The 25,549-nt window shown below is 45.2% G+C and overlaps 1 protein-coding gene across 10 annotated transcripts in view; it reads right to left on the bottom strand.

Annotated features, from left to right (window-relative positions):
* EMSY (EMSY transcriptional repressor, BRCA2 interacting) overlaps positions 1-25,549 on the bottom strand; it is a 140,348-nt gene that overhangs the window by 98,924 nt on the left and 15,875 nt on the right. For 6 of the 10 annotated variants that reach the window (XM_033949278.1, XM_033949288.1, XM_033949284.1 and 3 more), the window contains exons 4-9: positions 22,464-22,538; positions 21,014-21,189; positions 19,144-19,296; positions 7,247-7,506; positions 5,537-5,798; positions 3,274-3,315 (exon numbers count right to left, since the gene is read on the bottom strand). In XM_033949278.1, coding sequence (XP_033805169.1) covers positions 3,274-3,315; positions 5,537-5,798; positions 7,247-7,506; positions 19,144-19,296; positions 21,014-21,189; positions 22,464-22,538 — 968 coding nt within the window. The remainder of the gene's footprint in view (positions 1-3,273; positions 3,316-5,536; positions 5,799-7,246; positions 7,507-19,143; positions 19,297-21,013; positions 21,190-22,463; positions 22,539-25,549) is intronic. The other 4 variants (XM_033949285.1, XM_033949286.1, XM_033949283.1 and 1 more) reach the window with 3 other exon arrangements.

The following is a 25,549-nucleotide window of genomic DNA, read 5'->3' as shown; positions in this document are numbered from 1 at the left end:
GGACGCGGCAACCGCCGACCAAGCGCGAAGCCACAAGGTACAGCGTGCGGTCACCAAAAGTCCCAGACTTAGCAGCACCAAGTCACAAAGAACAACCGAGAGGAACGAGGCAGTCATCTCAAACTTCACCACCTCCTGATCCACTAAGGACCAGTCATCAGACTCGCGATCCAGGACATGCTCAGACCACCGAAACACGGTGCGAGCCACCAGCCCCACACAAATAGCCGCCTGGACCCCCAAGGCAGAGACATCAAAATTATACTTAAGAAGTGTCTCTAACGTACGCTCCTCAGAGACCCTAAGAGCAGAACCGTCCATAACAGGCATGGTATGCCACTTAGGAAGTGCCGAGACCACCGCGTCCCCCATTGGCGAAATTAAGGTAGCCCTATCCCCCTCCGGGATGGGATACCCATGAGCCAAGGCGCACACCAAACGAAACGGCACCCGTAGGCCACTGCGCCAACACAAAATCCCGAAAATCCTGACGCACAGGAAAAGAGCGGGAAACAGGACAGACCCCCTGAAGCAGAGGGGCCCCCATACGCGGGGTCTCCGGTGGCGCAACTTCAAAAATGCAGCACCAAGGAGACCTGCTACATCAGGTCTAAAAGCTCATCCCTCTGAATAAAAAGCGCACCACGGACGCATCTGCTCTGGAAGACGGGAAACCCGCCGCCCCGCTGCCAGCGGGCGTCCCCTCTAGAGGATCCTGGAAGCCCGCCAAAGCAGCCAGGTCCTCAACCATGCCAACACGCTCCTCCGACCACCAATTCGCAATCCAAGCCCCCACGCGGGCGCTTGGATGAGGGAGGAGGAAGAGGGGACGCCAAACGAAAAGAGGGAGGCAAAGCCATAGGGGGCGCGGAGGGAAACCACCCCCGAAACCCCCCAGGTGCACGTGGGACCCCCAATTGCCTGCACAAAGAAAGAAATTAAATTGGGGACAAAAAAACCCCTGGGGGTCCCCAGGGACTCCCTGCCCCAGCAGGGGTCCCTGCTGAAACCTGCCCCTGTGTTTGCAATACAGGGGGAAGGTCACCTGAGGTTGCAGACAAAATGGAGGGGCCAGACAGAGAAAATGGCGAAGTTCCCGCCAAAAATGCTCCCTCCATGGCCTGTAGCGGCTGAGAAGGCTGAACAGTCCCAGCCGCTAAAACAGGCAAGTCGGCATCAGCTGTCAAAAAATCAGTTGAGAGGGAATCCTTCGTGGAATCCCTCCGTGGGCGGTTGGGGAAGACCGGGCTTCCCCACTGCTCCCAGCCGACTCGCGAGGCACCATCGGCGGGGAGCTCTGGGTGCCTGCAGCCGCTGCCGACGGAGCTCCACCACCTCACCGGGCCAAACTACCGATTTCAGTCCGGCCGCGAGTGCCTCGCGGCTGGACCTAATTGTGTCCCACTCCCCCGGAGAAGGGCACAATTGCTCCATACGCGACCTAGCTATAAAAAAAAGTGCCGGTTAGATGAAAAAATACAGTAAAATACAGTTTTCTTAAAGGGAAACAACCCTCCAGACCAGCACTACCTCAGGATTTTTTTTTTTTTTAACAGAACAGACTCCACAGGCTCTCGAAGCAATATGCCTTGCTTGATTTAGGGGGCAAGGCTTACTGCTGAGGCTCCTCTAAAAAAATGTGGGGAGGTGGAGGAAGTGGGGGGAGGGATCCCGCTCGAGACCCGTCGGGTTTGACACCCCCGAGGTCGGACGGACCCCCAAACAGGGCCCGCCCAAGCTCTGTCCGGCCAAAAACAGGGACTAGAAACCCCCTAAACAAATTCCAACAGCCCTACCAAGGGAGATGGGTACAGATCACTCAACACCTGCTGGAGACTGAAAGAAGACTGATGTAAATAGAGAAGGGAGTATATTATATACTGTCCCACAGTTTTGTTTTCAGTCTCCACCTGCTGGTCATGATTGGATATATACCATTCGTAAAGATTAACCTCTACTGGTCTGGAGAGTGCTAAAGAACCTTAGTTTTCAGCCCACATGCATCATCAGAGAATGAACCCACAAAGTCTCAATAAGGTCCCTTTGCTGATGAAGTAAAGGCTGTTGAAAACTCATATCCTGCCCTTTGTACATCTAAAAATATATCCTGCCCTTTGTGCATCTATTAAAAAAACACAACCAGCTATGAAAGGAAAAATCTTTTTTCTGAGGCATACAATCCATTTAATTTATACCTTCTGGCGTTATTGAAAAGTCCTCCTTTCAAAGCTCTCCTAAGACAGGACCTCGAGCAACCTTCAGGACGAGGGGTCTTAAATTCTGCTAAGGATTTAAGCAAGGTCTCCAAAACGGTAACTTACTCAGAGTTTTTAAAAGTAACATTGGCCAACCAATTCCTAAGCCAGAGACAACGTTGAACAGTGACAAGCAAAACCATAATCTTAGCAGAAGATCACACGAGTCCACCAAATAGGCTGCTCTTATTTCCACCAGGCTGCAACAGCAGAGAAATAATCGGATGAAACCAAACCACCAGGAAGGACAACCAAATACATGAGACAAGCATGAGCCAAACATCCTCTACAGACTGCTTCCTGCAGAGCCAAGGAAGACATCTGAAATGCCTGCTTCAAAAAAGCTTCCATATGACAAATCAAGAGAATCTGTTAATGCTGTACCACCTTCAGTTATTCTGGATATTACCAGGTGATCTTAATAATGTAACGCGACTGTGTATATATATATATATTTTTAAATAAGAACAAGAATAGCCATATTGGGTCAGACAGATAGTCCATCTAGTCCAGTTCCCTGTTTCCAACTGTGGCCAATCCAGGCTGTACATCTATTATCTGCTGGAGCCTGAGAAATAGAGATTGTAAAAGGGCTGTACAGGGACCTTAAGGTGTGACATGGTTACTTCTTAGTTTCTACTTGCTGACAGGAGCACAACACAAGTATCTGCACTGGTGCGGTGAGACAATAAGGAAAATATATTATTATACATAATGTCTCAACATAATAAAAATCAAAAGTGAATGTTTTTATATGCATTTGTGGGAGGCTCAGTTGGTGGATTTTATATTTAAGTGGGCTTGTACTGGATTATAACATTGTTACTTTAGACTGAGGAAACCTACTGTTATCCTTACAATGAGAATGGGCTGGACCTTTGTTGCTGGGCCAAGAATACATGTAATTCATATATTCTGAATACCCAATTTTCTCTCTGTGTATCAGAAAGCATTGTGTGCACAGCTAGTATAAAAAATAAAACCAAACATGATTAAGGATACAGCATGATCTGGATACCTAAGAGGGTTATAGGTCTCTCACAAAACTCGAAGGGTAGCTCTGTTAAAACATAAAATAAAGTAAAAATAAGTGAAATAAGACATATACCATATAATAACCATTGCAAGGTACAGCACACATGCCATGGAGTTCAAATGTTAAAACCTGGCTTTTCCACCTCTTTTCCTAATTAATTGGGCAGTTAGAGTACTGCGCTAACCCCCTCTGCTATAGTGTTCTAGATATTACCATTGTGTTAAATTCTGATGTCCTATTAAACCAGTTCCATGGGAATCTTCCCACTTGTTTCAGACATTACTTGCAGCCTTGTGTTGCTAGTTAAGATTTTTTTTCCCTCATTGGCGTAATTTGAAAAATTACTATAGCTTGCAGTTCCTGTTTTCAGACAGACATGCTAGGACATCAAGCCGCCAAGTGGTATAAATTAATATCTGAACTTGTGAATAAAAAAAACCCCAAAACGCTCTTGGAGATATTTGGAGCATTGAGATTAAACAGTATATTTCTGCATCTCGATGGCCACGTATTTGGTCTTGGAGGATGAAATGTACAGCGTCAGCATCTATGAAACAAACTTGTTTTTTTTTGTTGCATTGTTCTTTTTGGACCCCTGTTAGATTGAATAAGTTGGATAAATCTAGGTCTAATAGATGCTGGCACTGTCATCTAGACACAGGAACACTAGATCATTTACTGTTTTATTGCCCTAAGATACTGATTTATTGGAAATCAGTTTGGGGACATATTAATAATATTTTAGAATCTGAGATTCCTTTAACTTATGAAGTAGTAATTTGTGGTACTATTTTGCATATCAAAGATCCCCTAGACAAATATAAAAGACGTCTCTTTTTAATTATGACAAGTACAGCTATACAACTGATTACACGGAACTGGAAAAATTGGGATCGTCTCAACTTTACATTCTGGTGGGCAAGTTTATGTCTAATCTATAAATATGAGAAAATGAGTGCTGATTTGTTAAGGAATATTAAAAACTTTAAATTAATTTGGGCCCATTGACGTCTTTTGTAGAAATATTATAATTATGATTTTTGTTGTTAGATAAAATGCACATCCAGGGAGGGGGGGGTGGGAAGAATATAAGGTTTTTAATTGATTATTTTTAAGGATGGTAATAAGGGGGAAGGGTGGTATTTTTGAGGTTTGATAAATAAGTCTGAATGGTTATATATGTGTAATTTATGCTTAATATAAGTATAGTGTATTTCTGAAACTATGATAAAATTTATAGTTACTTTAATAAGGATTAGGTTGGGTGGGGGGAGGGTATTGATCGGTATGAATTTTGTAAAATTTTAAGTGATGTCTAAAGTGTAAAATGTTTAATTTATTCTGTTTTCACTTATTGAAAGTGTTATAAAAATGAATAAAGATTATTTAAAAAAAAAAAAGATTTTATGGGATCTGTAAACCACTACTTGAATGGTTGCATTATCAAATACAAATAAAAATAGGAAAATTATATGCATGGTATTGAGAAGACAGTGAACAGATCACAAGTTCCTTGAAGAGTCAGAGGCTTTACCATGAGCTTGCACGTACAGATCAACATTATTTTTTCTTCTCTTTTGACTGCTCATCTCTCAAGTTTATTAGGATTTTATATACCGCCTATCAAGGTTATCTAAGCGGTTTTTACAATCAGGTACTCAAGCATTTTCCCTATCTGTCCCGGTGGGCTCACAATCTATCTAACGTACCTGGGGCTATGGAGGACTGAGTGACTTGCCCAGGGTCACAAGGAGCAGCGCGGGGTTTGAACCCACAACCCCAGGGTGCTGAGGCTGTAGATCCAACCACTGCGCCACACACTCCTCCTTAAAAGGGAACTGTCAGGCCTACCCTACCCTCAGATCCTAATGGTTAAAGAATTGGGCTGAGAACCAGCGAGCCAGAACACAAATCCTGTAACCTTGAACAAGTCCTTTAACTTTTCATTGCCTCAGGTCCAAACAGATTGTTAAGCCTTCCAGAAACAGGAAACTGATAAATAGCTGAGTTTCTGATGTAGTCTCCGTCAGGTCTGCAGTGCCATCAAGCAGGCACCAGGAGGCACTCTACAGGGTCTGTACTACATGCATATCAATACCTTGTCTCTGTCAATGCTTGCTGTGTACGGTAAGACTTGCAAGATAGTCTGGCCTGATTATTACAAAAGACTGAATCTATCAAAGGTGTATATTCTGGCACCTCCTCTGTGATGAGCTGTGTTAAAATACAAGTGTGCTTTTCTTACCTTGTGCTACTGTTGACATCACAACTGAGGGTGTGGAGGAAACCACAGTGGTCACGGCAACTGTATTGGGAGACGGCGAAGGGGAGGAACTGCTACTGCTGACCAGAGATGACTGAGAGGCAGTAATCACCATTGGCTGCTTCTGGGTAGTGGACGTAATGACGGAAGTGGGCACCAGTTTGGTGACAGCAGCATAGTTATGGGATTTGGACAGGATGTTGGGAACAAAGGTAGAGCTCGGAGAAGTGGTGACTATTATCACCTGTAATAAGAAAAAACATGGCAGAATTCCCTTTTTCATAGACAGTAAATTACTGTATTTTTTGCTCCATAAGACGCACCTGACCATAAGGCACATCCTAGATTTAGAGGAGGAAAACAAGAAAAACAAACATTCTGAACCAAATTGTGTTCTACTAAATACCAGGCTCTGCACCCAGCCCCCTTTCCCTACCAGGCTCTGTACCCTGTCCCACTGCCCTGTAACCTGCCCCCATCCCCCCTCCCATACCTCTTTTAATCCTCCCCGTACCTTTTTTATGGTACAATTTTTATTGAACAGAGAAAGAAACAGGTAATGTAATATAAGGTACAGGAAATGTTTTATATTAAACAATACCCAGCACCTTAGTCCTCCCACCCCATCCAAGGAGGACAGTAAAAGAACATGCCAGAAAGAGCAAAACAAGACACTGTCCCCCCTTATGCCACATTTTGAATACAAGACACCGTAAACCACTGGACCTATAATTCCCACAGCTCAAGGACTGCAGTAGCCAATCGTCAATCACAAGGCAGAGATGGGTTAAGAATTTGCAAGCCCTTTTCCTTTAACATTCATATATAAAGCTTGAAAAGGGCCAAATATGTAGTGATAGTGCAGTCTTAAAAGAAGCCAAGGAAAAACAAAGTATTCCCATCAATCCATAATCACCACCTGATGATGTCAGGATACTATACTGGTTATTAGGCTAATCAATTACATTCTAAGCAGACAAGGACAATAAATGTTCAGTTACTGCCATATCAAGTTCTAAACCCAGCCAGTCTACCAATGTGGCAGATCAGCATTCTAATCAGTCTAGAAGCAAATTATGAACTGGTTTAGCAGTATCCTGTTGCCTAGGCTGGCTGTTACAGTGGAGGAGGGGGTTAGAGAATAACTAATTACATCGCAACCACAGTGGCCAGACTCAAGATTCAGTGTTGCATACTCTAGAGCAGGCTTGTCCAACATATGGCCCACAGGTCAGAACTCAGCCCACCAAGTGATTTTTTTCTGGCCCATGGAAGCTTGGCAATTCTTGTGGTGCTTACAGCAAGATTCCTGCTTCCCCACCATTACTCATAATCTCTCTGTAAGCAAGATAATGGAATGATGTCATGGTTTCAATTCTCACAAGACTTGAAACATGCCAAAATACGAAGGTGCGTTGTTTGACCTTTGAATATATGTATTTTTTTTTTAAAGTAAAATGTGGCCCTCGATAGAAAAAGGTTGGACAGAGAGAGAGCCACTGCGTGACTCTTAGACAAGGGCCGTCATAATATTGATCAGACTTAGCAAGCTGAGAGAGGGTATAAAAACAAAATTCTGTCTAAGCTGGAAACAGGAGCAAAAGAAAAAAAAACCATACCAGGCCAAAATAAAGTAACACAAACCAAAAATTAAAACAGAGATGACTAGTGCTAAAGTGCTTGGCTACCTACCTTCTGTGTGGTTGTGTTTGTGGTTTGGGTGGAAGGCTTTGTGAATGTGATCTTCACAGGAGACATATGGGGTGGTAATGAGTTGGCAATGCTTTGCATGATGTTACTCATCTTAGGGCTGCCGCTCACGGGGACAGTGATGGTCTTGGAGACGGGCGTGGTGGCCTTGGGCACCTCCTTCAAAACCACTGGTGAAGAACTGTTGGAGTTGGTCCGCCGCCTCTTACGGGGCTTCTCATCTTCATCAGAACAGCTGACACCTTAAAAAAACATAAAAATCTCAAGCCTAGCACCGGATTTCAATGTAAACCAAACCCAAGAAGTTCCACTATTCTTCAGTCAGAAACTGGCTCAAATTGCTTAAAAAAAAAAAAAAAAGTTCCCAACTCATTTGCTTGTCAATTAGTTTTTAGGGCTCACAAACAAGGTGCTACTCATCATAGGAGCCAACTTTTCAAAGTGACTGGGGATGCTAAACCCAATTAAAATTACCCTATTGACAGGGGTCGCCATGCAACAAATTACTCAAAATTGGAAGGATTATACGAAATTAAATTATACATTTTGGTGGAACTCAGTTTGTCATATATATAAAATGGAAAAGGTGTTAGCGTTACAACATGGGAATCTTCTTAATTTCAAAAAAATTTGGGAACCATTGACTAGATATTCTAATGATCAGATTTCATAGCACATTGGCAGTAGATATATAGGGGTGGGATGGGGAATGTATATTATTTGAAAATAGGAATTTGAAAAAAGGGGGAATTTATTATATATGATAAGATGATTTGTTTGTAATTACAAATGTCATGTGATAATTGATTATAATATGTATAATTCATTTGTTGTAAGAATGCAAAAATGAATAAATAAAATTTAAAAAAAAAAAAAAAAAGAGTTTTCTCAATATTGAAGGGCTCAAGAGCCCATAGCTGGCTGGACAGGTTCTTCCTGGCAGGAAGAAAATATGAGAACAGAAAACTTGAACGGTCACCTCCATATCACCCTAAGCAGTGTTTCTCAACTCGGTCCTGGAGTACCCCTTTGCCAGTCAGGATTTCAGGATATCCAAAATGAATATGAATGAAAGAAATTAGCATATAATGGAGGCAGTGTATGCAAATCAAGTTTATGCATGTTCATTGGGGATGTCCTGAAAACCTGACTGGCAAGGGGGTACTCCGGGACTGAGTTGAGAAACACTGCCAAAGAAGACAATTAATATGTAAGAACCAGGCAAGGAAAAAAGATTAAGAAGTGTACATTTGAGTGACATGAAGGTTCATTGCCAAGCATACAAAAATCAGGCACAGCACTGCTTTTTCTTTTCCCTTTGGGGAATGGGGAGGCTGCTCTCCTTGGGAAGATCTGAATGAAAAAATTGGCAGAAGAGCTGGACCCTCAAAAGACAGCTCTCAAACATTTTTTGCTACATCCACAATAATGCACAAACGCTCACACATTTACACCTGGTCTGAGACAAGTGTGTGAATGTACTATGTATTTTATAAAGAACGCATTCACATGTGTACATAGAAATTCTATCCCACCTCTATCCAAACCACTTCCCTTGGAATGCCTACACAAAAACTGCATAAAAGTATGACCTATCTTCCAATGCATCTACCAGAACACAACTATCATTTTTCATGTGTAATAACATGCCTTACATATGGAAAAAAGTGCAAAAATAAAAAATATCTATACAGTAAAATGCAAGTTTAAATTGTTCAAAAGAGAAAGCATGTATGCACATGTATACACACACAATGATTGACAAATGGCACATCCTTAGCATCCATACCAGATGAATCCAGAAACTGTGGGTTTTGTCTGTAACTAGCGGATGGAACAGGAAAACAAAAGTAACTCTGTGCAATCCACTCCTTAACTGCACCGTGCAGCCTTAGAATACACTATGGGCTCCTTTTATTAAGCCGTGCTAGTGGGTTTAACGCACGCTACTTTTCATCACGCGTTACCCCCCCCGCGCTGGCCTAAAAACTAACGCCTGCTCAAGGGAGGCGTTAGCGGCTAGCGTGGCTGGCGGTTTAGCGCACGGTATTACGCATGTTAAACCACTAGCGTGGCTTGATAAAAGGAGCCCTATATTTCTTTGTCTCCAGTAGATGGGATGGATGGACCAGGATGTTTTTGAGAACTAGGTATCAGCTGAATGGAGGGGTACATCAACTGAGGTTTTAAGCTCCATTAAATATAAGATCTGGAACGGGGATGATATTCAAAAGCACCTGGATTTTTCTTCCCCACCATTTTCTTTTCCCCAGAATAATGGAATGGAATGCTGTCTCCTCATCTCTGAGAGCCTCAAACTCTGCAGTGTTCGATTCAGGTTGTAATACCAGTCAGGGAAAAACAGGTGGAAGTTTCCAGACTGCACGGAGGGATATTTTCCTATTTTTCAGATAATCCCAAGGGAGCTTGTGTGATAGTGGCCGAGAGACTAGGACAAAGCACCATCCTAAGTTCCTTCCAGCTAAGCCCACATACTTAAGGTAATTTTCAGTGTGTAATTCTGAACACTCTGAGGAGTCTGTATGCCACACACCCCCTCCCAGCTGATTATTTTTTTTTTCTTCAGGCAAGCAGGAACCAACTGGGCAGATGCAAACTGTGGAGGTTTAGTACCCAACCAAAAACAAAGCTGGATTGGTTCCCCAGATTGAGCTGAGGTCTGTGCAATGCACATGGAGTAAGACTTGGAAGCATTAAACTCATTAATAGCCTCACTGGGTCAGACCAATGGTCCATCAAGCATGCTGGGTCCTTTCTTTCTGTCTGTTAGAACAGTGGTCTCCAAGCCTGTCCTGGAGGACCACCAGGCCAATCGGGTTTTCAGGATAGCCCTAACGAATATGCATGGAGCAGATTTGCAGGCCTGTCACTTTCATTCTATGCGAATCTCTCTCATTCATATTCATTACAGCTATCCTGAAAACCTACTGGGTTAGAGAATGGGAAAGACCATGAAGGCTACATATTTCCCTCAGTCATGGCAGAGCCTGCACAGTTCCAGTTTTCTAAAGAGCTAATATGTCAACAGATGGTGTCGCATGCATGTCAGTATTCCTCTCTTCTCCCCACTTCCTCCTGGTTAGGGAAGCAATAGTGGGTAGATACTAGCTCTCTACCCCTCTTCACAAGTGAATCTTCATGGAGTGCATTTGAGGCCAGATTAGAAACATGAAAAATTTCAGCAACCTGAGAATACTTAAACAAAAAAATCCTGGTGAGCTATATGGGGGGATTAAGTGACTTGCACAAGGAGTAGCATGGGTTTGAACCCACAACCTCAGGGTGCTGAGGCTGTAGCTTTAACCACTGCGCCACTCTAGAAATCAAAGTGTAGTAAAAGTGAGTCAAGTAAAGGACAATGAAGCCATTGTGATATTACTGATGAGGTTGGCTCTTAGGCACTGGTGGAAGGAGAAATTAGGTTCTTACCTGCTAATTTACTTTCTTTTAGCTTCTCCAGACCAGTAGAGGTTAACTTTACGATTGGGTATATATCTAATCATGACCAGCAGGTGGAGACTGAAAACAAAACTTTGGGACAGTATATCCTAGCCCCTCCTCTCTATTTCCCTCAGTCTGCCGAATAGCCAAGCAGAACCAAGAACTGGAAACAACAGAGAGAAAAAACAATACTCCGAAAGGAGTAACCAATAACATACCCAAAAAATGCTGTTGGAAAATGCAGAGGAGAAATTCCCGAAGGAAGAAGGTCCCCACAGCTCGCCAGCTAAGCCAGCCGAGCCACAGCCGCTGTTCTTCAATTCTCCCCGGCCCTAGAAAAATACTAGAACCCGCAGCAAAAACCAAAAACTGCCCGCGCAACAGCCCCAACAACAACAACAACAGACAGGGTGGGGACCTCTACTGGTCTGGAGAAGCTAAAAGAAAGTAAATTAGCAGGTAAGAACCTAATTTCTCCTTCTTTAGCACTCTCCAGACCAGTAGAGGTTAACTTTACGATTGGGACGTACCAAAGCAGTCCCTCTCACGGGCGGGACCCCCGAAGGGCCGATACCAGAACACGCTCACCGAACACCGCGTCCCGACGCGCCTGAACATCTACCCGATAATGCCGAACAAATGAATGCAAGGAGGACCAAACCGCAGCCTTACAAATATCCACCGGAGGCACGAGCGACGACTCAGCCCAAGAAGCCGCCTGACCCCTAGTGGAATGAGCCTTGAGAAACTCCGGAACCGGCTTCTGACTCAGAAGATAAGCGGAAGCGATCGTCTCCTTGATCCAGCGCGCAATAGTAGCCTTAGAAGCGCCAGCCCCCCGACGAGGACCCGCCAGAAGCACAAAGAGATGATCGGAGCTCCGAAAATCCCGGGTCCGCTGCACATAAGCATGGAGGACCCGACCGACATCCAACTTGCGCAGCTGTCGTTGCTCAGAAGAACCCTCCCGACTACCCAAGACCGGGAGGACCACCGATTGATTGACATGAAAAGGAGAAACTACCTTCGGCAGAAAGGAAGGAACAGGCCGCAAAACAACCCGCTCCTTTGAAAACTCCAGGAAGGGAGCCCTACAAGAGAAAGCCTGTAGCTCCGACACCCGTCTAGCGGAAGTAATGGCCACCAAAAAGACCGACTTCAGCGTAAGGTCCTTCAACGAACAGCCATCCAACGGCTCGAAAGGAGGGCGCACTAGAACAGAGAGAACCAGATTGAGATCCCAAGAGGGAATCGAGGGCCTTATGGGAGGCCTGAGCAACTTGGCCGCCCTAAGAAAGCGAATCACATCAGGAATGGCTGACAAACGCTGACCTGTCACCAGCCCCCGAAAAGCCGACAGGGCCGCCAGATGAACCCGAAGAGAAGACCAGGCCAGGCCCCTATCCAGGCCATCCTGCAAAAACTCCAGAATGTTAGGCAGAGAAGCGCGAAAGGAGACCACTCCCCGCGCTCGGCACCATTCCTCAAACAGACGCCAAACCCGTACATAAGCCCGAGAGGTAGAAAGCCTCCGGGACCCCAAAAGTGTAGAGATCACCTTGTCGGAATATCCCTTCTTACTCAGGCGGCCCCTTTCAAGAGCCAAGCCGTAAGACAAAAGGGAGACGGGTCGAACATGGGAATGGGACCCTGCGTCAGAAGATCGCACTCGAGAGGCAGAGGAAGAGGATCCGCCACCAGATGCCTCACCAGATCCGCATACCACGGACGACGAGGCCAATCCGGAGCCACCAAGACCACCAGCCCCGGATGGCGAACAATGCGAAGCAGTACTCTGCCTACTAATGGCCAAGGAGGGAACACATACAACAGCCCCTCCGTTGGCCACGGTTGGACCAGAGCATCCAGACCCTCGGCCAGACCGTCCCTGCGACGACTGAAGAAGCGGGGTACTTTGGCGTTGCCACTTGTAGCCATCAGATCCATCAGGGGCTGCCCCCAAGCACGCACTAGCAACTGAAACGCCTCGGCGCCGAGACACCACTCTCCCGGATCCAAGAAGTGACGACTGAGGAAGTCCGCCTGAACGTTTTCTACCCCGGCAATGTGAGAGGCCGAGAGGTCCAGAAGATGCGACTCCGCCCAAACCATGAGCCGAGCCGCCTCCTGCGCCACCAGAGTGCTCTTGGTGCCCCCCTGACGATTGACATAAGCCACTGCCGTGGCATTGTCCGACAGGACTCTGACCGACTTGCCCAACAAAAGGGAGTGGAAAGCCAACAGCGCCAGCCGGACCGCCCTGGTCTCCAACACGTTGATCGACCAGGAGGCCTCCTCCGTGGACCAGGTTCCCTGAGCAGAGTGACCCAGACACTGGGCCCCCCAACCCAGGAGACTCGCATCCGTAAGGAGCACCGTCCACTGCGGAAGATCCAGACCCACCCCCTGAACTAGGTGAGGGGTCCGGAGCCACCAACGCAGACTGCAGCGCGCCAAGCCTCGCAGGGGAACCGGAACATCCATCCCGTGCCTCTGGGGAGACCACCTCCGGAGCAGAGCATACTGAAGAGGACGCATGTGGGCCCGCGCCCACCTCACCACGTCCAGGGACGCCGCCATCGACCCCAGGACCTGGAGGAAATCTCGCGCCCGAGGACACCGGGACGCCAAAAGCAGGCGAATCTGAGACTGCAATTTGCTCACCCGGGCCTCTGGGAGGAAGACCTTCCCCAAGGAGGTGTCGAACAGCACCCCGAGGTACTCCAGACGCTGAGCCGGAACCAACCGACTCTTGGAAAGGTTGACCACCCAGCCCAGCGACCGGAGAAACTCCACCACCCGAGCCGTAACCCGGTAGCTTTCCTGCAACGACTTGGCCCGAATTAACCAGTCGTCCAGGTAGGGGTGTACCAGAATGCCCTCCGACCGCAAGGCTGCCGCGACGACCACCATCACCTTGGTGAACGTCCGGGGAGCCGTGGCCAGCCCAAAGGGAAGCGCACAGAACTGATAGTGCCGACCCAAGATCGCAAAGCGCAGGAAACGCTGATGAGAGGTCCGAATAGGAACATGCAAGTAGGCCTCCGTCAGATCGAGAGAAGTGAGAAACTCCCCCGGCTGAACCGCCAGAATGACCGACCGCAGCGTTTCCATACGGAAAGAGGGAACCTTGAGAGCCCTGTTGACCCCTTTCAAATCGAGGATGGGCCGAAAAGTCCCCTCCTTCTTGGGCACCACAAAGTAAATGGAGTACCTGCCCGTGCCCCACTCCGGGGGGGGCACCGGAACTACTGCCCTGAGATCTAGCAAGCGCTGAAGGGTCTGGCGAAAAGCCTGCTTCTTCCCCGGAGTCTGACACGGAGAAGCGAGGAAAAAATCCGGCAGAGAGCGGGCGAACTCCAGGGCATAACCGTCCCGCACCACCTCCAGGACCCACTGATCGGACGTGATCTCGGCCCATTTGGGAAAAAAGTCGCGCAGCCGGGCCCCCACCGGAACCAAGGGGGGCGCCGGCAAGGCGTCATTGTGCAGGACGGGAAGCGGGGGAACCGGCGGAGGGGTTCCCTGCCCCCCGACGGGCCCCCCGAAAGGGCTGCATGCGCTGGAAGAACCGACCCCGGGAAAACCCCGGAGACTGGAAAGAAGCAGCCCCACGCCCAGGGCGATACTTGCGAAATTCCCGCAAACGCCCCCGGGCCGCACCCCCCCCGAGACGCCGGGCGGGCACGGTCCTCCGGCAAACGGGGAACTTTCGAGTCCGACAGAGTCTGAATTAACTTATCCAAGTCCTCTCCAAATAAAAACGACCCCCGAAAGGGAAATTTAGTAAGCTTAGCTTTGGACGCAGCATCCGCCGCCCAAGCGCGCAGCCACAACACACGCCTTGCGGCCACGCCAAAAGCCATGGACTTAGCCGAGATCCGCACCAAGTCATACAGAGCATCCGAGAGGAATGAGGCAGCCATCTCAATCTTTGCTACCTCCTGATCCACCAGAGACCAGTCGTCAGACTCTCGATCCAAGACCCGCTCCGCCCACCGAAACACGGCGCGAGCGACCAGTCCCCCACAAATAGCCGCCTGGACCCCAAAAGCAGAGACTTGAAAATTTTGCTTAAGGATGTTCTCCAATTTGCGCTCCTCAGAGTCCCGCAAGGCAGAACCGCCCTCAACAGGCACGGTATGCCGCTTGGAAATAGCCGAGACCACCGCATCCACGACTGGCGAAGCTAACGTAGCCCGATCCCCTTCAGGAATGGGATACAGGCGAGCCATGCTGCGCGCCAGCCGAAACGGCGTCTCCGGCGTTTTCCACTGCTCAAGAATAATATCCCGAATATCCTGATGCATAGGAAAAGAGCGGGAAACGGAACGGATCCCTCGTAACAGAGGGTCCCCCACACGCGGAGTCTCCGGCGGCGCGTCCTCAAAACGCAAAGCCGAAGAAACCTGTTGAATAAGGTCAGGCAGCTCATCTCTCTGAAAAAGGCGCACCACGGACGCCTCGTCACTGGAGAACGGGAAACCCGACAACCCGCCGCCAGCTTCCGTCCCCTCCAGAGGGTCCTGGAATTCCTCAGAAGGGTCCAGGTCCTCCTCCATACCGACACGTTCCTCCGACCACAAATCCTCGTCCCACGACACCCGCGGACGCTTGGACAAGAGAGGCGGCGGAGGGGACGTCACGTCAGACGAGAGAGGCAAAGCCGCAGGGAGCGCGGAGGAAACCCCACCCCCCGAGACCCCCTGGGCGCAACCGGGACCCCCAGCCGCCTGAAAATAGGCTTTGCATAATGAAAAGAAAAAATCAGGGGAAAAACCCCCCGAGGGTCCCAAGGGACTCCCTGCCACAGCAGGGGACCCAGCAGAAACCTGCCCCTGCTTAGACAAAACAGGGGGAAGGTCACCTGAGGTGGAAGACAAAATGGAGGGGCCAGACAGAGAAGATGGCGTCTTTCCCGCCAAAACAGCTCCCTCCACAGCCTGAAGCGGCTGAGAGACCTGAATAGTCTCAGCCGCTAAAACAGGCAAGCCGGCATCAGCTGTCAAAATATCAGCTGAGAGGGAATCCTCTAAAACCCGACCGTCGGCGGCTCGGGGAATCCCTCCGTGGGCGGACGGAGAAGACCGGGCTTCTCCACCGTTCCCTGCCGACTCGCGAAGCACCATCGGCGGGGAGCTCTGGGCGCCTGCAGCCGCTGCCGACGGAGCTCCTCCACCGCACCGGCCTGAACACCGCTTGCACAGGCCGGCCGCGAGTGCCTCGCGTCTGGAGCACAATGAGCACTTTTTCCCTTTAGAAGTGCTCATTGCTCCATACGCGACCTAGCTGTAAAAAAGTGCCGGTTAGTTGAAAAAATACAGTAAAATACAGTTTTCTTAAAGGGATACAACCCTCCAGACCAGCACTACCTCAGGATTTTTTTTTTTTTTTTTTTTTTTTTTTTTACAGAACAGACTCCACAGGCTCTCGAAGCAATATGCCTTGCTTGATTTAGGGGGCAAGGCTTACTGCTGAGGCTCCTCTAAAAAAATATGGGGAGGTGGAGGAAGTGGGGGGAGGGACCCCGCTCGTGACCCGCCGGGTTTGACACCCCCGAGGTCGGACGAACCCCCAAACAGAGTCCGTCCAAGCTCCGTCCGGCTAAAAACAGGGACAATAAACCTCTAAACAAATTCCAACAGCCCTACCAAGGGAGATGGGTACAGATCACTCAACACCTGCTGGAGACTGAAAGAAGACTGAGGGAAATAGAGAGGAGGGGCTAGGATATACTGTCCCAAAGTTTTGTTTTCAGTCTCCACCTGCTGGTCATGATTAGATATATACCCAATCGTAAAGTTAACCTCTACTGGTCTGGAGAGTGCTAAAGAATGAGGCATTATGACATCACAATACCAGCTCTGGTTATCAGAGGCTGAAACTTTTCACACTATTTATTTACTCAATTTTCTATACCGTTCTCCCAGGGGAGCTAAGAACGGTTTACATGAATTTATTCAGGTACTCAAACATTTTTCCCTATCTATCCTGGTGGGTTCACACGCTACCTAATGTACATGGGGCAATGGGGAGGGGGGGATTAAGTGACTTGTCCAGGGTCACAAGGAGCAGCATGGGATTTGAACCCACAACCTCAGGGTGGTGAGGCTGTAGCTCTAACCACTGTGCCACACACTGCCCAAATGCTTCAGTGAGAAGGTTTGTGGTAGAGAGAAGCTAGTGATCTTTATTATCTAAGGCTTGATCTTGCATGGGCCATGACAGGTATTAATCTACAGGAGGATCCTATATTGTACATAGGTTTCTTCCACCTCACCCCCTTCACCAAGTACACACTCAATTCCAGCTTTAAAGAGACCAAGGCCAAGGGTTTTATAATTATCTTCCTGGTGAAGAAAAACATAAGGTTTGTGGTGGTGGCGGGGGGTTGGGATTGTCTTATATAAAACTATAAATTGGGAAAGCACAGCATTCAGGAATATCTACTGCAGAAAGATTTGAGTCTGTTTGATAAGTTTAGTTTTTCTCATTCCATGCAGCTAAATGCAAAGGCTCTAGATTGAGCCTCCTGTATTGGGTACAGCATCTCCTGGATAGAAGTTGTGCATTTTATATCTATAGGCTACATGGCACTTAGCACACATTAAAGGTAGGATAGCATGATTTGAACAGCCAAAAAGATTAACTTATCCAGTTTGGGGTATCAGACACCTACAGGAAGAAACTTCAAGCAGATTACTACAAGTATTAGAACATAAGAATAGCCTTACTGGGTCAGACCAATAGTCCATCAAGCCCAGTGGCCAATCCAGGTCACTAGTACCTGGCTAAAACCCAAGGAGTAATATTCCATGCTACCGATCCAGGGTAAGCAGTGGCTTCCCCCATGTTTATGTTTTGTCTCCAGTTGATTTGTTAGAAACATAGAAACATTAAATATTTAATATTTTTGATGTATTAGGTTGGATTTTCTGAAACGGGTAGGGAGGGATTGGGGGGTTTTCTATTTTAATTATAATTGTTATACATATTAAATGTATTACATAATATTTCAGATATTATAGAATATGAATATAAGAATGATATGTTGTACTTAAAGTGTTACATGAAGGAAAATCAAGTTTGTATTTATAATATCATATGACTTTTTCTGATGCACTTGTTGTGATATGCAAAACTTAAGAAATTAAAAAAAAACAAACAAACATAGAAACATAGAAGATGACGGCAGAAAAGGGCCATAGCCCATCAAGTCTGCCCATTCCAATGACCTACCCTCCCTTGATTTTAACCCCCTAGAGATCCCACATATGTATCCCATTTCCTCTTAAAATCCGGCACATTGCTGGCCTCAATCACCTGACGTGGAAGATCATTCCAATGATCAACTACCCGTTCGGTGAAGAAATACTTCCTGATGTCGCCATGAAATTTCCCACCCCTGATTTTCAGCGGATGCCCTCTTCTGACCGAGGGACCTTTAAGAAAGAAAATATCATCCTCCACCTCAATATGGCCCATGATATATTTAAACGTCTCTATCATGTCTCCTCTCTCTCTAAGTTCCTCGAGTGAGTATAGCTGCAATTTATTCAGCCTTTCCTCATATGGGAGATCTTTGAGTCCCGAGATCATCCTGGTGGCCATTCGTTGAACCGACTCAACTCTCAGCACATCTTTTTGTTAATGTGGCCTTCAGAATTGTACACAATATTCCAGATGAGGCCTCATCATGGATCTGTACAACGGCATTATAACTTCGGGCTTTATTTATTATGTATGTTCTCTTGTGAACCGCTTTGGACTGTGCAGTATAGAAGTATATAAATGTCTGTTATTGTGAGTTGCAAGTTCTAGCTATGGAGCTGTTTGGTTGAACAGCCTATCTACCTGCCTCCTAATACTTCCATATATTTCTCAGTTCTTAATTCTATTTCTGGGGAGATCAGAGAAAATTCCACACTCAAGTGTAGCTAGATAGTCAAAGCTTTGAGAAGCCTTTCTGCATCCACCAAAATAATGGGACGTCAAAACGGCTTCCCAAATACAGGTGACTGACCATTTTATTGACATCATTAATTCATTATTAAACATACGTAGGTGGTACATCTTCCAATCACAATCCATTTACAAATTGAAGTCACATGGTTTCTTAATTTTACTTTGCTAGAAATTCCTGAACAACTCATCATATGCTATTTGTCACCTCTGTCAGTAGTAGAAGAAGTGGACAACTGAGACTACAAACAGAGGCAGCCAGAAAGAGCTACTTCTTGAGGAGTAGCAGAATCTATTTTTAAAACAAAGTCAAATAACTGAGCACAGGTCATCTTAAGTACTTGTCAGCAACAGAAATGTTTTGCTTTTAAAATTTTAATGCTGTTATTTTCAAAAGTTGACAATGAAACATTCTCCATCATTGAGAACACTTTCAGGTCGGCACGAGTACTTACTTTTCACATACACTGTGCTTCCACCTGGCAGGACCACCACATTGGAAGCAGGGCTGGCCGGCCTGGGGGATTTCACTGCTGCCACACTGCCACTTGGAACTGGCGTGGATGTTGGGGTGGATGTGGTGGTGGTATATGAATAACACACCACTACTAATATCGGAGGGAGAGAGAGAAGAGAGGGGATTACATAAATCAACAAGCAATCATTTGCTCTATTTAACCTATACTATGTGAATTAACAAGAAGCTCAGGCCCAATTTTAGCTGTATTTTTTAAATTTAAGAATAAACACAAATATTTTGACTAAATTTTAATTAAACTAGCCTTAATCTATCTATCTTATGTTGCCCTGTTAGACACAATGTAAGTAAGCTATTGTAATGTTGCTAACCACACATGATTAAATGGATAGTTAGTTCTCCATCTCCCTATGATCTCTATAAAACGAGATCCTGCTTCTCACAAACTCAAGTAGGTATAATTGTTGGGGGGGGGGGGTCAAATTATCAATGTACATCTGCAATACTCTTCACACAGCTTTTGCAGGCTTCCTCTCTTAGTTGGCAACAGAAAAAAACCAAAACACAGATTTAAGAGGGAGACCCAGTAATTGCACTCTAGCTACATCTAGTAGCTGGTGGGGGGGGGGGGGGGGGGGAAGCCATAGTTACTGTATACTGTAGCAGGGCATAACCTGTGGCCATGAAGGCTAGATTGGGAATTCCAGTTTATAGAAGCACAGCCCCCACTAAGACCAGTTCATCTTTTTTTTTTTTTTAAATCTTTTTTGAACTTGAAAACATCACTTGATTTTCTATCTTAATGCATATAAAGTAATCAAATGTAACCCCCTCCCTCTCCCCCCTACCATATCAAATCACATTATATCCTTCTCAATTAATCTAACTATTACATTACATTACATTCTGAATTGTATTACTAAAAAAAAAATCAGAATTCCCCTCACCTCCATCCCCCTTTCAAATATCACATAACACATATCCAATAAATAACAAGTTCTTTCATTTCTCCAAAACAAATAGTGAAAAAATAAAAAACTACCCCCCTTCCCATATTTTCATTTGTACTATTTAGGGAAAAATGAAGCCTACTCATTACAATAAGTTGTTAATGGTCCCCAGTTCAAACTGAATTGAAAGGAAATATTAGGCCAAAAATATTGCAAAAGAAGCCACGACTGTAGAGAACTCTCAGATGGAGAAAACCCACCATAAGAGAGGAAGGTGCTGAATCTCAACCAGCCTGCACTAGCTGACTTAGTAAAAGCTGTATGCGGCATCACTATAAATCAGTGGTCTCCAACTCAAACCCTTTGCAGGGCCACATTTGGGATTTGTAGGTACTTGGAGGGCCTCAGAAAAAATAGTTAATGTCTTATTAAAGAAATGACAATTTTGCATGAGGTAAAACTCTTTCCTTTTGGCTAAGTCTTAATAATAATATTGTAAATTATAGCTAAAGAGACATATGATCAAGAAACTGTTTTATTTTACTTTTGTGACTATGATAAACATACCGAGGGCCTCAAAATAGTACCTGGCGGGCCGCATAAGGCCCTTGGGCCGCGAGTTTGAGACCACTGCTATAAATCAATGTTTCACTACATTTTATTTAAGAATGCATGCTCGTTATCAACAAGTTAGAATAAATTTTCCTTAAAAACTTCATTCATTTCTTGGCATTACTGCACCCTCTTTGGGTCTTACTCCTGCCTTTTTTTTTTAAAAAAAGAAGGAAATTAAACTTTGTGCAGCTTTGGTAAACCTTTTTCCAAGCCCAGTCTATGGCTGTCCCTTCTACAATTCCGTGTGTGGGTGTGTGTGCAGGAGATTGTACATGGGCTCACCTTCTTTATTTGCTGTTTCTGCAGGAAGTGGCAGAGTGGCATTGTGCTGGACAGCCGCATTTGCAACGGCATTGGCTGTTACTGTGAAAGCTGTCTGTGGTACCAGTCGGGGCATTAAAGGCACTAACCGACGACCTTCTATGGACCATCGTGAGGAGTTATTGGGACCAGACATACTGGATGAGAGTTGAGTAGAGGGAGAAGAAAGGGGGGAAAAATCCAGATCATTCTGTGGTTGCTCCTTCATAAAACAGTAAGAAACCCCTCACTCCAAGTGAACTATTAAACAAAAAAATATGTTATTCCCTTTTCGAGCCAAACTTTTTTTATCCACTAGAAATACATTCAGCATCTCATGTGGCTAATCTAGCAGTATTTTATATTTTGCATTTTTTTTTCAATCAAGCAATTTCACTGCTCCCCCAAAATAAGACAGTGTCATATTTTCGGGGAAACACGGTAGTTGTGTACATGATCATTTAAAATTAATGCGGTTTCTCTTCCTGTAGTGTTTTATAAATACTCTTGAAGCACAGTCAGCTCTTGGCTAGAAACTCTCTCCACCAACTCTAGGGTCTGTTGTGCATGGCCAGTTTTACAGGGAAAAATAAAATAAAACTCAAATCATATACCTGCTACCATTCCTCTTCAGCTCAGTAGAAACTGAGCTAGAACTGATCAATCACTCCCACTCTAATAACACACCTTCCAAAACCTGATATAATTCTTATTGTAAACCGCACAGATTCCTTGCAGAGAACTGTGGTATACAAGACTGTTTTGTATTGTACCAAGCTCACAGAGTGGAGTTTGAATTGATTAGTGACTTACAAGCATCTCCTGAGACCCAAAGTGTGGCGCTGAAAACCAGACTTCTACTAAAGCAAAGATTGTCAATTAATTTGCAGCTTGATATAATAGCATGGTACCTAGAGGGAAAGGGAGCTGTGCAGAAGACACACAATGTGTCTCTAAAGAACTCTAAAGAGTTCTCTAAAGAACTCTAACTCTAAAGAATCCAAACTAGCCACTACGTGTCACTCTTATAAACCATTTCCCTTTCTCTAGTGGTTTCAGCCACCTGTTGCAGGAGTATACTGTAGTTTCATTCTGCAAGTCAGCTTCTACAATTAATTGAAAATCAATAGTTTTTCTCTACTTTTCTGAACTTTCAGATCAATTGGAACCAACTTCACTGAGCTATGGACATCATTTACAATTATTCTTAGATTTTTCCTATTTTCTTTCAACTGACATTAACTCTGTCCACTTCTACAGGCCATGCGCCAGGGCTCATTCTGGAATCATATGACCATGGACCCTAAAAGCAGCCACTAGGTGTCACTATTCACAAATGACAGCTATCTAGGCCTAATTAACTCAACCCAGCGCTCAAAACTACTACTAAACCACTAGGTCCACCCAAACCAACACAGTTTTGTTGACTCACTTATGTGCAATAGTTGTTAACAGTTCATCATTAACTGCTCTTCGAACTTCTGCACGATGACGCTCTGTTGAAATGCTGACAACAGAACACAGAAGAGTTAAAGAGCTTGTGAGTGGTGTGCTACAACATTAGAAGTACAACCTGCCAAAACTGGCTCCGACCATGTAGGTATTTTTTAACCAAGATACATTCCGTCCACATAGCTAGAACTTGCAAACTGAATGAAAACTTTTGGCGAGTTGGAAGGAGCAGCAGCCATGAGAATCAAGCACCTAGATTTGTGGTTCTCAACCCAATCCTTGGAACACACTTAGCCAATCAGGTTTTCAGATTACCCACCATGGATAAAATATAAGACAATTCACTGTAATTCATCCCCCCCTTTTCACAAAGCCGCATTAGACGCTTTTTTTTTTTTTTTTTAAATCACTGGCCATGGCGGTATTAGCTTCGATGCTCATGTGAATTCTATGAGCATCGGAGCGGATACCGCCACAGCCGGCAATAAAAAATCCTAACATGGCTTTGTAAAAGGAGCACTTAACTACAGAGATTTATACTAACACTATATGTTGGCTCAGTTTTAAAAAAAAAACACCCCCCCCCCCCCAAAACATGGCTATTTCGGAAATCCTAGTTAGGAGTTTAGTACAACCCTGATTTTGCACTGCATAACTACCTCTGTGATATGAAAATGCTATGTGTAAACCACTATGTTGGAAGACAATGTTAGAAGTTTAATCTGATTTTTAACTTTACATTGTATTTAATCTTATCTAACAAAATGTTGATGTAACCCACCTCAAACTCCACTCTGGAGGATCTGGCGGCATATTAGATCACATATAACATAACATATATAGACAATGAAGGTACTGCATGCAAATTTTCCTTCGGCCATATTTATGATGGGTATCCTCAAAACCTGAGTGCTAGGTGTATCCTGAGGTTGAGAACCCCTATTTATTTAAAAAAAAAAAAAAAAAAAAAAAAAGAGACCCCTTAATATCTGTTGAGTTTTTAACTCAGGTGTCAGGATGTTGTGCAATCTTTCAAAAGCTCATATACAGTATGATCGCAAGTTACAGAAACTCCCAAGTCTTACCCACCATGTTTACGAGTCTTCTCTAATTAGTCTGTGTTCAGATTATTTAAGACAGATTGCATGTATTCATAAAAATGGATAGTTAATAGTCATGGAGACTTGTCTGCTAACCTTATTTTCTTTTGATTGCATTGGTCACACACACAGGGAGGGGGTGAGGCAGGTTTGAGATTAAATATGGTACTGGTAACTGGAAACACAGGGTTATTGTGAGCATATTAACTGATTTACATAGATATGGAAACAATTTAAACTTTAATTGTTCTGTGTTCATCCCATAAGTTACAGGAGGAAGAAGTGTGTGTGTGTGTGGGGGGGGGGGGGGGAAGAGAGTTACTGCTGCAGCTGGAGACCTTAACAGCCAGTAGTAGTATCCAGATAGGTAGCTGTTCCAACATTCCAGCAAAGCTTAATTATGATTAATTCAGTCCAGCAGGGTTTCTTAGCCACCTGCTCCAATGCTATTTAATCCACCTACAGCAGAGCTCTTGTTTTCTGTTAGTTGATCTTTTAGCACATCAAGTGAATTTCAATTCCCTTTTTAACTAGTAAAGTCTGAAAAATACAGTTTTTGGAACAAAATGAAAGCACAGGAGCTTGCACACACACTCTCTCTTATTCATGTCTGGTTTTGATGCACTCATGCCAATAAAGCAATAGCAAAAACAGAAAAAAAGATTAGTTTCTTAGCTTGGTAATCTCCTTTCCTGTAAAGAGGCACATCAGTCTTGAACTAGTGCATAGTCACCCTCAAACTGTAAGCTTGTCTTGCAGAAAGTGTCAATTAATTTCTTCAGCTCCACCTCCTCAGTGGGCTGTCCTGTAGTCCCTCAGTTTGTACCAAAGCAATCAAATAGAACTATAATAAAGGATACACAGAAAGGGAGGAGAACATGGGGGAACTCCCCAATCAATAAAGTATATTCTGTTCTGCACTGTTAAGTAACAGGAAAAAGTCCACCAGTGGGATTCCACAAAAAGGCAGCAGAGCAGATCAAGATCATCAGTCTCACAATTTTTTTGTTTCTGCACTGTTAAGTAACATGAAAAACACAGTATAAAATTGCAACTACTAAATTTGAAAATTGAACCACAAAACCTAGGTTGAATAAGCAGCCACCTACCTAAGTGCAAACAGCACCAACAGTTATGGTTACCGTAAGGACTTTAGACAACCCCCAGATAAGGCCGAAACCGATTAACTCTGCAACCTTGCTCAATATCGGAATACAAACATCTGTTAAGACATACCTGTTTAAGGCAGTTAGTCCACTTTTTCTCAAAACACTCTTGACCACATCCAGCAGGTGACAGTGACTACTGACAGGGCAGGCTTCAAGACTGATGTGCCTCTTTACAAGAAAGATTACCAAGATAAAAACCTAATCTTTATTTCTAATGCAAGAGGGCCTTGAGAAGGGACGAGTCACTGCAAAGAAGAACAAAGGGCAACTGCAGCAGACACAGAGGACACAAAAACAAGCAAGGAGAGCAGAGGGCAAACGCAGCAGACATAGAGAACTCACAAACAAGCAAGGAGGGCAAACGCAGCAGACACAAAGAACAACCACAGAAGACGCAGAGGACAGCCAAAGAAGACCGGCAAGCAGGCAGGAATGAAGCAGCAGACAGAAGCAGGAAGGTGAGCTACCCAGTTTTCTGCACCGTTTGCCATATGTACGACTACCTCCCCTCTGGGAGGCGGTCTTATGTATGCACTCGATGCAGGGAACTGGACAGCATGAAGAAACAAGTCAGACTCCTGGAACTGGAAGCACTTTGAGCAGTGGAGGAGGAGGACAGGGATGCAGAGAACATCAAGAAGGACACGGTACTACTTGAAAGGGTCCAGAGAAGAGCAACTAAAATGGTTAAGTGGCTGGAGGAGTTGCCATACAGCGAGAGATTGGAGAAACTGGACCTCTTCTCCCTTGAAAAGGGAAGACTGATAGGGGCATGATCGAAACATTCAAGATACTGA

Source organism: Geotrypetes seraphini, chromosome 6 (genome assembly GCF_902459505.1).
Source record: "Geotrypetes seraphini chromosome 6, aGeoSer1.1, whole genome shotgun sequence".
NCBI classification, from domain to species: Eukaryota; Metazoa; Chordata; class Amphibia; order Gymnophiona; family Dermophiidae; genus Geotrypetes; species Geotrypetes seraphini.
The sequence above is the reverse complement of the archived record's forward strand: the minus strand, read 5'-3'. Positions and strand labels throughout refer to the sequence as shown.